At 48.4% G+C, this 16690-nt stretch overlaps 1 protein-coding gene across 1 annotated transcript in view; it reads left to right on the plus strand.

The window, feature by feature from the left end:
- The window catches only part of LOC122259817 (nephrin-like), a 29376-nt gene extending 14727 nt beyond the window's left edge, over nucleotides 1–14649 (plus strand). The window contains exons 3-6 of the mRNA XM_086534996.1: nucleotides 3752–3931; nucleotides 8516–8689; nucleotides 14191–14490; nucleotides 14615–14649. Of these exons, the coding sequence (XP_086391122.1) occupies nucleotides 3752–3931; nucleotides 8516–8689; nucleotides 14191–14490; nucleotides 14615–14649 (689 nt within the window). The remainder of the gene's footprint in view (nucleotides 1–3751; nucleotides 3932–8515; nucleotides 8690–14190; nucleotides 14491–14614) is intronic.
- The last annotated feature ends 2041 nt before the right edge of the window (nucleotides 14650–16690 follow it).

Below are 16690 nucleotides of genomic sequence, written 5' to 3' on the forward strand. Positions count from 1 at the left end.
AGTAGGAGAGGGAGTGGGAGAAGGAGTAGGAGGAGAGGGAGAGGGAGTAGGAGAGGGTTAGAGGGGTAAGGAGAGGGAGTAGGAGGGAGTAGGAGAAGGAGAGGGGTAAGGAGAGGGAGTAAGAGAAGGAGAGGGAGAGGGAAAGGGAGAGGGAGTAGGAGAGGGTTAGAGGGGTAAGGAGAGGGAGATACATAGAGGGGTACGGAAAGGTAGATGGAGAGGAAGAGGGAAGGGGAGAGGAATGGTAGGGTAGGAGAGGAAGAGAGAGGAGAAGAGAGGGGGAGGGATACAGTGGGAGAAAGAGAGGGATAGAGGGGTAAAGAGAAGGAGAGGAATAAAGGGGTAGGGGGAGGGAGAGAGATGGTAGGGCAGGGAGAGAAAGAGGGAGGAGGAGAGAGGGGGAAGGATACAAGGGGAGAATGAGAGTGATAGAGGGGAAAAGAGAATGAGAAGGAGAGGGATAGAGGGGTAAGGGTGAGTCGAGAGACACACATAGAGAGAGGGGGTGCAAGAAGAATCGATGACAGAGGAGGCAGAAGGCGAGCGCGGAGAGAAGTGCGAGAGGGTAGATGGGAGAAGGAGAGAGGGTGAGGTGGAGAGGTAGCGGGGGAGTGAATGAGGGAAAGGGAGTAGGGAGGAAGAGAGTAAAAGAGAAAGAATAAGGGAGAGAGAGAGGGGGTGTGATGAGTGTCTTAGTATGTTAATAAATCTACAGGAATGATGATCTTCATCCAGCAAAACAGGTTATAATACAGCATCAGGTTTCTCTCATAAGACAGATAACCAACGTCATGGTACACGAGATATGATATACATTACAGCACAATGATTACAGTAATGAAAAAAAAAGAAAAAAAGAAAAAAAGAGAAAAAAAAAGAATGAATATAGAAAAAACTCTAACCGCGCGAAAAAAAAAAAAAAAAAAAAAAAAAAAAAATATATATATATATACTATATCCTCTCTATATATATTAATATATACTAATATAATATATTATATAAACAGATATCAGTAATCGTACGCGTGCGTGAACATAAAACAGGCGGAGAACATTCAAGTGATACATTGATTAAGCGCAGGTCGAGTCCAGCATTCCCGGCCTTTCTGTATAAATTCCCTCGATCGAGCAGTTCCCAGCACAGGGTTATGCGGGGTATCTGTGTAGGAGCTGGAAATGGGAGGGTATAGCAATCATAGGTATTCAGCTCTTTTGAGGTTCAACATATTTTAGGAGGACAATCGGTGGGGGGGGGGGGGGGGGAGGGTGTTTGGAGTAAGGCTAGGGTGTGGGGGGGTTGTTGGGGTGGTGTGGTGCGGAGGGGTGAGGGGGTGTGGGGGTGGGTGTTTCGTGGGTGGAGGGGTGTGGGTGGTGGGTGGGTGGGGGTGGTTGTAGGGTTTGTGGGAGGTGGGGTTTTGTAGGGATGCCATTATTTGTCGTAGGTTTGGTTTATGGAGTCGGGGTATTAATATTTTTATATTGTTTATATAATAATAATATTAAATTTTATTTTTTATTTCTATATTTATTATTCTTATTTTAAAATTTTAAATTTTTATTTTTTTTTTTTTTTATATTTTAATTTTTTTTTCTTTTATATTGTGACCTCTTTCCTGTCCATATCACACAAAGTTGACCTGACATGACCTGACCCGGCATATGAGTAGCGCACTTGTAAGGATTACCCTGCTAGCCTGTTAGAAATAGTCAGTTTGATATGTGTATGTGAGATTTTTGGATTAATACTAATGTATTGATGTATTTGATATCATATATAAACACACTAATTGTGAGATGTACTCACTAAAGGTATTGAGCCAAAGACGGGTGGTTCTTCTGGTTCCTTTATTGGTAGCTTATGGCACATATAAGCTACCAATAAAGTGTCGTTATAGTGTTTTCTTACTGTGATCATTGTGCTATAGTGTATATTATATCTCGTGTTCCATAACGTACATTATCTGCCTTATGGAATAAACCTGATCTGTATAAATCCTGTGCCTGGCATCAAATTCCTATTTTATGTGGGTTATTAGTTCCAGCATACTAAGACACCCATCACAAACTGGTGGCAGCGGTGGGATTCGAGCCCATGCCTCGAACACATCTCCGTAGCCTTAGACGGTTTCGGAGGCGTTGAGCTGACCTGACCTGACATCCCGCAAATCCGTCTACCAAGACAGACAGTTTAGCCGTGACCCCCGTCCGAGAAGGACCACATGCCCTTCCGTCTGCTCTCGCGGGCCAGATCAATGGATAGTTCAGCTGTGACCTTCGTCTGGAAAAGACCTCTCCCATCCCCAGTCTGCCTTGCTAGACCTAGTGACCTCTAGGAACTTCCGGCTAACAATGAGGTCCAGGGCGGGACGGGAATCGAGGGAAGCCGCACTGGTTGTGGCTAAGTCCCGTACCACAGCGCAGTAGTCTTCACTGACTGTATCCATCAAGACATCCATTTTTCAATCGATTATCTAACCGTGTTGTATCGCGCTTCTTCACTTAATAAAGCCATGCAGCTAATCGCTTGTTCCCCAGTTCCATCCAGTTATTTGTAAGGTTCTCTGAACAAATCAAGCAGAGTAACCCAATGCAGAACAGGAAGAAGTATAGAAGAAGAAAGAGGGAGAGGCAAGGGATGGGTGTTCCTGAAGCGTGGAAAAGTGAAAGAAAGAAGAAGGGGAAAAAAAAGAGATAGCGGTGAGAATGGAGAGAGAAAGAGAGGACCGTACTGAGAGAACGGGATTCTTTGCAAGGTGCTATAGGTGAAGAATGAGGAGGGAGGGAGGGCAAGCAAAGGGAGGGGAGGACATAGATGAAGGTAAGCAAAGCAAGCACCATAGCAGGAGGTAGGTTCCTAGATAGGAGAGAGGATAGAGAGAAAAATAAATAGATGTGAGTATAAAAGACACATGTTCGTAGATCCAATTCGTCTTTTAATTATATGTCAAAAAAGCAGAGGTCAACGCCAAGACATGGTTAGATTTTTTTTTTTCTCTCTCTCTCTCTTTCTCTCTCGTCTTGCAATATTGCCTCCAGTTCTTCCCTCTGCGTAGCCTTAAATCCTGAATCGCAATCTGCATTTGCATAAAGGCTCCATTTCTTACTTATATGACCACTGTGTTTGTTCTATAATTTCTGGAATGTTGTAATATCATTCGTAATATGTTGCTCTAAATATCATCCTGGTTATCATTATTATTGTCATTAATGAGGATAATGATATTGTTATCATCATCATTATTCCTGTTATTATCATTATTATTATTATTACTGTTATTATTATCATCATTATCATTATTCCTGTTATTGTCATTAATGAGGATGATGATATTGTTATCATCATCATTATTCCTGTTATTATCATTATTATCATTATCATTATTTTTATTATTACTGTTATTATTATCATCATTATCATTATTCCTGTTATTGTCATTAATGAGGATGATGATATTGTTATCATTATGATTAACATTACTCTTCTTATTATTAATGTTTACTCCTTGAGCGCCTTTGGAATTGATCACAAACCTTTAAAAAAACAAACAAATAACCTTTTCCTCGCTGACCTTGTGGTAAACAAAACTCCCTCACTCCCCTCCTTCCTTCCTCCCTCCCTCCCTCCCTCTCTCTCCTTTATCCATCCCTCTCCATCTCCCTCATTACTCCATCATCACTCAATCCCTTTACTCTTTATCTTTCCCCCACCATCCTTCTATGTAATTTCATTTTCTTCTTCTTATTCCCACAGGGTTTGACCGCGGCGTCCCAGGGTACCCGCGCTACATGTACCTGGGGGAGGCGCGGCTGGGGGAGCACCACCTGAGGATTCAGGGTGCCACTCTGACGGAGGACGGCGAGTACCAGTGCCAGGTCGGCCCCACGGATGCCACGCCTCCGATCTGGGCGGCGGCGAATGTTACTGTTTTGGGTAAGTTGGGGGTGGGTGGGGTTGGTGGCGGGGGGGAGAGGGTAGAAGGGGTCGGAGGGACGCTGAGAGGGTTAGGACAAGGGAGGGGGCGGTGCTGGGGGGGGGCTCGGTGAGGGGGACGCGGAGGGGGAGGCAGTGTGAGAAATTGGGGGGGAGAGGGTTTAGGTACGGGGGGGGGGGGTGGCGGGGGGGGGGGGTAGATAACAAAGGGAGGCCGGGTGAGGAGGTGAAACGGGAGTGCATGGGAGGAGGGGAGAGAGGGGGAGAGGGTTTAGGTACGGGGAGGGGCGGGGGATGGGAGGGTGATAAAGGGGAAGGGAATCTGGGTGGTGGCAAATATCACTGTTTTGGGTGAGGTGATGGGGGGGGGGGCAGTGAGGGAGGGAGGAAGGAAGGTGGAAGTGGGTGGGAGGGGGCTAGGGACAAAGAGAGAGAGAGAGAGAGAGACGGAGGGGTTTTTGAGACGATCGAGAGATGAGAGAGTCGGACACGCAGGATGGTCGAGAGAGAGCATGAGAGAGGAATCCACTAAACAGAGTGAGAGAAGAGAGAAAGCAGAGAGAGAGAGAGAGGAATATGAAAAAAAAGGATCGAGGTCCATGACAAAAAAAAAAAAAAAAAAAAAAAAAAAAAAAAAAAAAATAAAATCATATATATATATGACGAGCAATATAATTCCTATTATATATTATATCGCTACTTCTGCGCTTTGAGAGCGAATATTCTAATTAAAATAAAAGAATAAGAAGATATAACAGCAAAACCAACTCACGAACATACAAATAAAAAGTGAATCTACTTATCATAAAAACCACGTCGTATATACATCCACCTTTAAATAAAAATATTTAACTTTGATATGTCAAAGAATAGATCATAGCATATGGCATTCATTTATGCACTCTGGCAACCCGGGGTGTGTGGGGAGGGGGAAGGGTGAGGGGGAGGGGGGGGGGAGGGGGGAGTGGCGAAGAGGAATTGGATGGGGGGAGTGAGTGTGGAGAGTGTGTGTGTGAGTGTGGTCGTGTCGTGAACGTGTGTGTGGTGTGTGTTGTGTGTGTGTGGTGATGTGTGGGTGGGTGGGGGGGCGGGAGGGGCCCGCGAGTGAGCGCGAGGGGCCGCTGGGTGCACGCGAGCGCGCGCATCGGGGGGGAGCACGGTCGCTGCGCTCGCGCGGGTGTGTGCGCACGGGCGCGCGCGCGTCGCGGGGGGTGGCTCAAGGCGCTCGAGGGCGCGAGGGGAGGGGTGGGATGTGGCTCGGTGAGCATGTGCCCACGCGGTGGTGGGTTGGCTGAGCCGATTGTTGATGTTTACTAGTGAGTAGGTGCGTTGATGGGCGGCGGGATGAAGGAGCTGTCCGACCTGCCGGGGGGGGTACTTTGGACCACACCTCGTTGGCATGGAAACAGCGGGTTGGTTTTCGGTATCAGGACAGGAGCTGTGATAGCAACACGAGGAGCCGTTGGCAATAATGGGCTTTATGACCCGCGAGGTGTGCATTATGATGCATCTTTACCGGTGCACTATCATTGCTTCACTCAGCATGCAACATTGGCCACCAGCTTGGGCAGCTGCACAACTCATGCAGCATCGGGACGCGCGCTCACCTCCTCCCCTTCCTTTTTCTTCGCCCTCCCCCCTCCTAACTTCCCCCTACCGCTCCCACCCTCCCTACCGCTATCGGGCGCCGCACCCCTCCCCGCCCACCCAACCAGCAGCTAACGTCCTCCGCCCCCCGCCCGCCCCCTTCCTCGTAACTTCTCTTTTCACCCCCTCCCCCACTCCCATTATCTTCCCCCCGCCCTCCCACCCACCCCCTAACTTCCTCTTTCACCCCCCCTCTCATCCCACCCACCCCACCCCGCCCATAAAAAAGCCTCCCACTGTGTATGTATATATATATATATATATATATATTTGATATATATGATATATATTATTATATTTATATTATCTATAGATTATGTGTACCATCACCTCGAGTGTGTCAGTAGTATGGCACCCACCCAGGGTAGTAAATTTTTTCCACCCGCCATATAATTCAGGGACTTGGAATATTCCGAAATTTGCGAAGAAGATTCCTTATATTTTATTCCTTCGTGGGAGAAAGAAAGAAAAAAAGAGAGAGAGAGGGAATTGAAATTATGCGTGTGTGGGTTTTATTCATTTTATTTGGGGTACGTCACTTGAAATATGGAATGCGTGGAAAAAAAAATGTATTTTTGTATGTGTTCGGGTACGAATATTCATGTTGATGTAGGTCTGGTGGTATATAGTTAGGATACATATTTTTTTTTTTTCTTGCACACATAAACTTGGCATACAGCAGCTACACATCGGGCATCGAAACATACACAACACACACAATACAATACACATACAATAATCACCCCATACACACACACACACACACACACACACACACACACACAAGCAAACATACACACACACACACACATACACACATACACACACACACACACACACAAGCAAACACACACACACACGAGTATGCATAGAGACCTAAGTACACATCCACACACACAACATACATGTACACATAGAATAATAATAAATAATAAAAAAAACGAAAATAAACTTCTCTCTTCCCCCCTCCCCCTACCTTCCTCTCCCCAACCCCCTTTCCCCTTTTCTTCCCCACCTCTTTCCCTCTTTCGCTACCCTCTCTTCCTTCCTTCCGAACATCCCCTTACCCCCACCCCATTCCCCTCCCCTTACTCCTCCTCTTCCTCCCACCCCACCTCCCCATCCCTAACCCACCCCCCTTCCCAAATACCCCAACCTCCCCTTTCTAATTACCCATAACCCTACCCCTTCCCTCCATTCTCACCCAGTGCCCACGCAGGCGAGCTTCAGGGAACCTCGGCTGGAGTAGTAGGGGTTAGAGACGTAGCGGTGCGTGGTGGTGGAGGTGGTGTCCGGAGAGTTGTCAGTGGTGAAAGTGTGTGTTGGAGTTGCTCGCCAACGAAGCCCACCCGCCCAGCGCCCTCACCTGGCCGTGACGGTGGGGGGCGGGCCGGCGGCGGGGGGCGGCGATTGCGAATGGTGAGAAGAAGAAAGTTAATTGGTGATAAAGGAATAAATGGATAAGTCAGTAAACTGTATAATGAGTAAAGTATCTTTTTATGATTTTATGATTATGATCTTTATTACTATTATTTTCATTATCATTGTCATCGTCGTCTTCATTATATCTTTATCATTATCATTATTTATTATCGTTATTATTATATGATCATTATCGTCATAAGAGATTATCATATCATCATTCTTATCACTATCATTATCATAATAATCATTGTCATCATTATCCTTATTATTATTATTATTATCATCATTATAACTTTGTAGTCGTTGTTTTTTATTGTAACTAATTTCTATACTCATTTGTAGTGTGTTTTTAAGATCACTATACTTAATTATATCCGTAATTATCAATATTCTGTAATAAGATTTTACAAAATCCTTGCTTATGTGTTTCGATGACAATAATAACAAGGGTAATAATGATATTTTTTTGTAATTGCAGCTATAGAGACGTTAGATGATGGTAGTATTTTTTTAAACTAAAATTCGCTGGGATAAAGACTTTAGTAATAAGTTTACGATCTTGATGAAGTCATTATTTTGAAAAGGAGAAGGAGGAGGATTATGTGTGGACGGTGGGGATGGGAATGAGGTGGGTGTTTGTGTGTGTAGTTGAGAGTCGTGAGGTTGGTGTGTGTGTGTGTGTGTGTGAGTGAGTGAGTGGTGGACTGGTGTGTGTATTGTGGTGCTGGGACTGAGATGCTGTTTGGGTCGTGGGGGCTTTGTGTGTGATGTGAGTATTTTTTCCCCCCTCTCCGCCCCCCACCCAAGAGTGTGTGTTTGTGAGAGTGTGTGTGAGTGTGGTGTGTGTTGTGATGTGTGTTGCTGTGTGTGTGGGGTGAGTGTGAGGGTGAGTGTGTGGGGAGTGAGAGTGTGTGTGTGTGTGTGTGTTGTGTGTGTGTGGTCAGTGTGTGTGTGTGTGTAAGGTGTGTGAGTGGTGAGGGTGTGTGTGTATGTGTGATTTGGTTGTGTGTTTTAGTGTGTTGTATGAGTGGTGAGTGTGTGTGTGTGAGTGCGGGTGGAGGATTGTGTGACTGTGGAGATTGATAGTGTGTCAGGGAGTGGGGTGGCTGATAATGGAGAGAGTAGATGTGTGCTGTGTGTGAGTTAGTGAGTTAGAGAGTGTGAGTAATGAGACATGTAATCAAAGTGTGACCGCTCGCTCCGCACGCTAGCGGCGGAGCCACTTGAAGCCACCACGCACGTACCCGTCCTCCAGCCCGCATGTCTCAGCATCACCACCGGACCAGCGCGTCACGCCCTCCCTCCCTCCCCTTCCCTCCCGCCCTCCCCTCCCTCGTCCGTCCGCCATACGCAGACCCCCCTCCCTCCCTAACCCCCCTCCCTCCCTCCCTCCCTCCCTCCCTTCCTCCCTAACCCCCTTCCCTCCTTCCCTCCCTCCCTCTCCTTCCCTCCCTCTCCTCCCTCCTTCCCTCTCCTCCCTAACCCCCCTCCCTACCCCCCTCCCTCCTGCAGGCAACATCGAGGATCACGTCGAGGAATCGAGCCTCGTGGAGCGGCGCTGGGACGCCCGCAGCCGCCTCGCCCTCACGCCCACACCGGCGGACGACGGGCGGAGGTTCTTCTGCCAGGCCGCCCACTTGGCTCTCGAGACGCCCTTGCTCTCCTTCGTCACCCTCTCGGTCTTGTGTGAGTACCTGGTGGGCGGAGGGGTGGGCGGAGGGGGAGGGAGAGGGAGAGAGGGAGGGGGAGGGGGGAGGGGGAGGAGGGGGAGGAGCGGAGAAGGAGAGAGAGATGAGGGGAGGAGAGGGAAAGAGGGGCGAGGGAGAGGGGGAGGGGGGGGGGAGGGGGAGGGGGAGGGGGGGAGAGGGGGAGGGGGGGGAGGGAGAAGGGGGGGGAGAGAGGGGGAGGGTGATAAAGAGAGAGGGAGTGAAAAAGGGAGAGAGAGGGAGAGAGAGAGAGAGGGTGATGAGGTGAGAGGAGAATGAGGAGAACGAGAGGGGGAGATGAGAGAGGTGAGAAGGAGCCGGAGGATGAGAGAGAGAGGAGAGAGGAGAGTGCGGAGAGAGAGAGAGAGAGAGAGAGAGAGGAGAGGGGGAGAGAGTGAGTGAGAGAGCTGGAGAGTGAGAGGAGAGAGAGAGAGCGTGAGACGAGAGAGGAGTGAGAGAGAGGATGAGGAGAGAGAGAGAGTGCGAGAGAGAGGAGGAGCTTGTGAGAGAGAGCAGAGAGAGTGAGAGAGAGAGAAAGAGAGAGTGAGAGGGAGAGAGTGAGAGAGAGAGAATGAGAGGGAAAGAGAGTCAGAGAGAGAGAGTGAGGAGAGAGCGAGACCGTGAGAGAGAGAGTGAGAGAGATGAGAGTGAAGAGAAGGAGTGAACGTGAGAAGAGGAGTGGAGAGAGAGAGAGAGTGAGGAGGGGTGAGAGAGAGCGAGTGAGGAGAGGGAGAGGAGTGACGAGAGAGAGAGAGAGAGAGTGATGGGAGAGTGAGAGAGAGAGAGAGTGAGGAGAGAGGAGAGGAGAGAGGAGAGAGAGAGAGAGAGAGTGAGAAGAGGAGGAGTGGTGAGAGAGAGAGAGGTGAATGAGAGAGAGAGAGTGAGGCGAGAGAGCGTGAGGGAGAGATGGAGAATGAGGAGAGAGAGAGCGAGTGATGTGGAGAGAGAGAGAGTGAGAGAGGAGAGCGAGTGAGAGAGCGAGAGAGAGCGACCACGGAGCTGTGTTGGAAAAAGGGAGAGTGAGAGAGAGAGAGAGAGAGAGAGAGGAGGATGAGAGAGAGAGAGGAGAGTGAGAGAGAGAGAAGTGAGTGGTGAGAGAGAGAGTGAGAGTGAGAGAGAGAGAGGAGAGGAGAGTGAGAGAGCGAGAGTGAAGAGAGAGAGGAGAGTGAAGAGAGAGAGAGTGAGGAGAGAGAGAGAGTGAGAGAGAGAGAGTTGAGAGAGAGAATGAGAGAGAGAGAGTGAGAGAGGAGGAGAGAGTGAGAAGGGAGGAGAGAGAGAGAGTGAGAGAGAGAGTGACTTGAGGAGAGAAGAGAGGGAGAGAGGAGTTGAGAGGGAGAAAAGAGAGAGGAGAGTGGAGAGGAGTGAGAGAAGAGAGAGAGAGAGAGTGATGAGAGAGAGAGAGTGAGATCGAGAGTGAGAGAGAGAGAGAAGTGTGAGTAGAGAGAGGAGTTGTGAGAGAGAGAGGAGAGAGAGTGAGAGAGAGGAGAGAGAGGAGAGAGAGTGAGAGAGAGAGAAGAGTGAGAGAGAGAGAGAGTGAAGAGAGAGAGTGGAGAGAGGAGAGGAGAGGATGAGAGGAGAGAGAGGAGTGAGAGAGAGGAGAGTGAGGGAGAGATGAAGAGAGAGGGAGAGAGTGAGTGGAGAGAGAAAGAGAGAGAGAAAGAGAGAGAGAAAGAGAGAGGAGTGTGAGAGATGAGAGAGATGTGAGGAGAGAAAGGAGAGAGGGAGATGACGAGAGTGAGGAGAGAGACGAGAGGTGAGAGAGGAGTGTGTGAGAGAGAGGAGTTGATGCGAGATGAAGCAGTGAGAGAGAGAGAGAGAGAGAGTGATGAGAGAGAGAGAGAGTGGAGAAGGAGAGAGAGAGAGAGAGAGGGGGGAGAGAGTGAGCGAGGAGAAGAGAGCGAGACGTGAGAGAGAGCGAGAGAGAGAGAGTGTGAGAGAGAGTGGAGAGAGAGAGAGTGGAGAGAGGAGAGTGGAGAGAGAGAGAGAGTGAGAGATGAGAGAGAGAGAGGAGGAGAGAGTGAGATAGAGAGAGAGAGAGAGAGAGAAAGAGAGGGAAGAGGAGAGAGAGAGAGAAAGAGAGTAAGAGGAGAGAGAGAGAGAGGAGAGAGAGAGGAGATAAAGAGGAAAGAGAGACCAAAGCGAGCGAAAAAAGCAAATCTAAAGCCCAAAAAGGAATCAGAGAAGAGAGAGAAGGAGACTCAGAGACAAGGAGGAGGGAAAAAAAAAATATCAAACATAATAACAAATCAAATACAAAATAAAGACCCCGAAATATAGATGAAAAAATATCAAATATATCGACAAAGAGAAGGCGTAGTGGTGGGGTAGTGTGGATAAAAGGAAATATAAGTTCAGTGGGGAGGTTGTGATTGTCGTTATGTGCCAGGCGTCGGTTATAATTGCTGCAGGGGAGATTGGACCGCAGTGGCGCGGGTCATGGGGTGGCATGTATCGGGGGGGGGGCGCGCGCGCGGGGGGCCGGGGGGAGCGGGCGAGGGGGGGAGGTGGGGCCAGGCGCGCGGGTGGCGGGAGGGGTGAGGAGAGGGGCGGGAGGGGGGGCGCCAGCGCGCGGGGGGTGGGGGGGGCGGGCGCGGGGGGGGGGCGCGCGGGGGGGCGGGGGGGGCGCGCGCGGGGGGCGGGGGGGGAGACTCGGAGGGGGGGCGGGGGGGGCGAGCGCGCGGGTGGGCGGGGGGGGGGGGGCTGGGGGGGGCGGCGCGGGGGGGGAGACGGGCGCGGGGGGCGGGGGGGGCGTGAGCGAGAGGGGAGGGGGCGCGCGCGCGGGGGAGCGGGGGGGAGCGCGCGCTCGGGGGCAGGTGGTGGGGGGCGCGCGAGCGGGGGGCGGGGGGGCGGCGCGGGTGGTGGCGGGGGGCGCGCGCGCGGGGCGGTTGGGGCGCGCGCGCGTGGTGTTGGTGGGCGTCGCGCGGGGGGGGCGTGGGCTCGCGCTCGACGTGGGGCGGTGGCGGCGCGTGGGGTGGGGGGTGGCGCGAGCGGGGGGTCGGTTGGCGAGGGGGGGGGGGGGGGGCAGCGCGGGGGGTGGGGGGGGCGGGGCGCGGGGTATCTGCGGTCGTCGGGGGTGGTCTATAGCTGTGTGTGGGGGGGTTTGTTGTGGGGGGTGGGAGGGTATTGGGTGGAGTGGTGTGGGAGGGGCTGGGATGGGTAGTGTGTGTGGTGGGCGAGTAAGAGGTTTGGTGGTGGGTGGGTGGGGCGTGTGGGGTGGCGTGGTTGGAGTGTGTGTGTGGAAGAGTGAGAGTGTGGGTGTGGTAGTGTTTGGGCGAGGGCCGCGCGCGCGCAGCGGAGCGCGCGCGAGGCCCACCGCGCGAGAGCGGCCAACCCACGAAAGAGAGCGGAAAAGAGTGACGAGAGCGGAACAAAGAGACGAGAGGCAAAAACAAAGAGACAGGAGACGCGCGCGCTCGCGAGTGTGTGTGTGGTGTGTCGTGTGCTCGTGTCGTGTGATGTGTGTGTGTGTGTGTGTGTGTGTGTGGGTGTGTGTTAGTACAGCGTGGGTGTGAGTGGTTATGTGTGGGCTCTGTTGTGTGTGTGTGTGTGAGTGGGTGTGTGTGTGTGGTGTGGACTGTGTTGGTCTGTGTGTGTCTGTGTGGGGTGTGTGGGTGTGTGTGAGTGTACATGTGTGTGCTGAGTGGTTCGTGTGATCTTGTGAGTGTGTGTGTGTGTGTGTGTGTAAGTGGAGGTGTGTTGGTGTGTGAGTCAGGGGAGTTGTGTGTGTGTGTGTGTGAGTGGTGTCGTCAGTGTGTGTCGTGACGTGGCTGATTGTGTGTGTGTGTGTGTGTGTGTGTAGTGTGTTGTGTGAGGGGTGTGAGTGTCTGATTGTCAGTGTCTTAGAGTGATTGATTGTGTGTTTCGTGTGTGTGAGTGTGTGTTATTTAGAGAGAGTAGTGAGATAGTGTGAAGAGATAGGGGGGTGGTCCTGTGTGTGTGTGTTGTGTTACATATATTGAGGTATTTTGTTATGGTATATATATAAAGTTGTATATATATTATATATATATTAGATATGTATAGATATTTATATATAGAGATTATATATATATATAATATATATATATATATAAGTGTGTGTGTGGGTGTGGGTGTGTGTGTGTTTGTGTGTGTGTGTGTGTGTGTGTGTGTGTATGTGTGTGTGTATGAAGTGTGAGTTGTGAGGTATGTGAGTGTGAGTGTGAGTGCTGAGTGTTGTGTGTATTTATATATATATTAATATATATATATATATATATAGATATATATATATATATATATATACTATAATATATATATGTATTTATGGTATATGTAAGTATGTATATAGATGGATAGATAGATTTTAGTTATATGTATATATGTATATATATATCTTATATATATATCTATTTATATATTAGATTATATATATATATGTGTTGTGTGTGTGTATGTGTGTTGAGTGTGTGTGTGTGTATGTGTGTGTGTATGATGGGGTGCGTGTGAGGTTGGAGTGTGAGTGTGTGTTGTGTGTGTATTATATATATATTATATATATTATTATTTATATATATTTATATATATATATATATATTTTTATAAAATGTATTATGTATGTATGTATGTATATAGATAGATAGATAGATATAGATATATGTATATATTAAAATGTACTCATATTATATGTGTGCGTGTATATTCATATATATATATATATATATATATATATATATATATATATATAATTTATATATATATATATATGTATATATGTATGTAGGTATGTATATATATATATATATATATATAATATATATATATATATATTTATATTATATGTGTGTATTATTTTTATGTATTTATATATATTCATATATATTGTTATATATCGTATACATATATATGTTATTATATATATATATATATACATATATATATTCATATTTTATATATACACCCACACACACACACATATATATATATATTTTCTCTCTCATCCTCCTCGTTTGCGTGTGTGTATATACATGTTTACACATGTCCATTCATGTAGGCACTGACCACGTACAATACCTCATTATACTGTACGGTCGTTTATGTCACCTAAATCAACTGTAGCAAACACAAATCCCTTGTTTATGTTTGTTTATGTTCATGTGTATATACACGCATGTACGCACGTATTTTAGTTAATTATATGTATCTATAGTCATAGATATATAACAGGATAGTGTTCTCATGCGCCTAATAACCTTATCCCAAGAAACAATGTGTTCACCCTCTCTCTCCTTTCATTAGCTCTATTACCACATTCTCATTTACCCCCTCCCCCCCCCCTTGCTCCCCCACCCCCCTTACCCCCCACCCCCGGGAGAACCCCACATTCTCATTTACTCCCCCCCTCCCCCTCTCCCCCCTTACCCCCCACCCCACCCCCCTTACCCCCCCACCCCCGGGAGAACACCACATTCTCATTTACTCCCCCCCTCCCCCCCTCCTCTCCCCCCCTACCCCCATCAACAGATCCCCCTGGGAGACCAACCATCAGCGGCTACAGCCCGGGGGAGGCGCTGAGGGAGGGAGAGACGCTAATCCTCACCTGCAGGGCGTCGAGGGGGAAGCCGCCCCCCTGGCTGGTGTGGCGGAGGGGCGGTCGCGTGCTGGACGACTCCTCCACGACGACCGAGGAGGAAGGGGGCGGGGTCGTCAATTCCCTGGAGATCGAGGTTTCAGCGGCTGACGATGGGGCTGTGCTGGCGTGCGCGGTGAACAACGACCTGCTGGAGGAGCCGCTTAGGACCAACGTCACGCTCAACGTTCACTGTACGTCGCGCGGCACTGCTCTTGGCACTGACACATATAATTCATGTCACGCGGCACTGTTCTTGGCACTGACACTCACTGTTCATGTGTCAAGCGGCACTGTTCTTGGCACTGACACTCACAGATCATGTGTCAAGCGGCACTGTTCTTGGCACTTGACACTCACAATTCATATGTCACACGGCACTGTTTTTGGCACTTGACACTCACAGATCATGTGTCACGCGGCACTGTTCTTGGCACTTGACACTCACAACTCATGTGTCAAGCGGCACTGTTCTTGGCACTGACACTCACTGTTCATGTGTCACACGGCACTGTTCTTGGCACTGACACTCACTAGTCACGTGTCAAGCGGCACTGTTCATGCCACTATCACTCACTGCTCATGTGTCACGCGGCACTGTTCTTGGCACTGACACTCACTGTTCATGTGTCACACGGCACTGTTCTTGGCACTGACACTCACTAGTCACGTGTCAAGCGGCACTGTTCATGCCACTATCACTCACTGCTCATGTGTCACGCGGCACTGTTCTTGGCACTGACACTCACTGTTCATGTGTCAAGCGGCACTGTTCTTGGCACTGACACTCACTGTTCATGTGTCAAGCGGCACTGTTCTTGGCACTGACACTCACTGTTTATGTGTCACACGGCACTGTTCTTGGCACTGACACTCACTAGTCACGTGTCAAGCGGCACTGTTCATGCCACTATCACTCACTGCTCATGTGTCACGCGGCACTGTTCATGGCACTGACACTCACAGATCATGTGTCACGCGGCACTGTTCATGGCACTGACACTCACGACTCATATGTCACACGGCACTGTTCTTGGCACTTGACACTCACAACTCATATGCCACACGGCACTGTTCTTGGCACTTGACACTCACTAGTCACGTGTCACACGGCACTGTTCTTGGCACTTGGCACTCACTACTCATGTGTCACACGCTCATGCTTCCTGATACTATCACAAAGCATTACCCTTAAATAATGGGCACACCCTACGCGTCTAGCACATGTTCCCAAACCAAGCACTTTCTGTAACCACATAAACGACACTTCCCACTTTATGTACCCACATAGACGGCACTTCCTACTTTATGTAACCACATAAACGAAACTTCCTACTTTATGTCACCACATAAACGACACTTCCCACCTAATGTACCCACATAGACGGCACTTCCTACTTTATGTAACCACATAAACGACACTTCCCACCTAATGTACCCACATAGACGGCACTTCCCACTTTATGTACCCACATAAACGACACTTCCCACTTTATGTACCCACATAGACGGCACTTCCGAACACATCCTAACGCTTTCAATAATCTGTCTAAGTGTCATAGTGTGACATTTTCTGACGAATAATGACACTTCACTCCACACTCTGACATGGCCTGGCACTTTTGACTCACACTCACTTGCATATTCTAATGCAATCACGGCTCCATTGCGTGATTTGTCAGATGAATGTTATCAAAGGCAGCAGTCAAAAGGTAAAGATAATTACAAGTCATTAACTGGTAATTACAGATGGAGACTGCATAATGAACCTTGGAGTCTTAATTACATTTAGCCGAGGACAGATTTCGTAGTGAAATTTAACAATGTGATTGTGATAATTGCACGTTTTTTTTATGTAATTATGTTTACATTTAGTATGGACTTGTTGGGCTACACTGATGATGCCTTTCGAATGAATGTTGATAATGAATGAACTTTTAATTTTCCTTATAATTTGATTCGCAATTAATAACACTAACGTGAGTAGGTTTAGTTATAGTCTAGTTTCACTAATAGTTCTACTAATAAGGGCAGTAGTGCCTAGCTAACACCCTGTCTTTTGTAACACGTGTATTATGTAAAGAAGAAACCGAACTGACTTTTATGTGATGTATCGAGACAAACCCAAAGAAACAAGAACTTATGTCATATCAGCTAGGGGTCTTAGCTCCCCCCCCCCCCAGTTAGCAAATTTGACCCCAACCTATTTCTTTACAGGTGTACCTCTCACTTTCAAAAAGATTTTTTTTTTTTCATTTTCTACGTGTTCTCCATTGTTTCTGTCAGCTATTTCTCAATATCCTTACTCTAATGTTGGCACGTTCGCTATGGCGTTGAAAAATATGATTAATCATTGTCAAATTGGTCCCTCTATAACTTGGCTCTCTCTCCCCA

Source organism: Penaeus japonicus, unplaced genomic scaffold (assembly GCF_977035675.1).
Source record: "Penaeus japonicus unplaced genomic scaffold, GWHDUDI00000001_assembly GWHDUDI00000042, whole genome shotgun sequence".
NCBI lineage: Eukaryota > Metazoa > Arthropoda > Malacostraca > Decapoda > Penaeidae > Penaeus > Penaeus japonicus.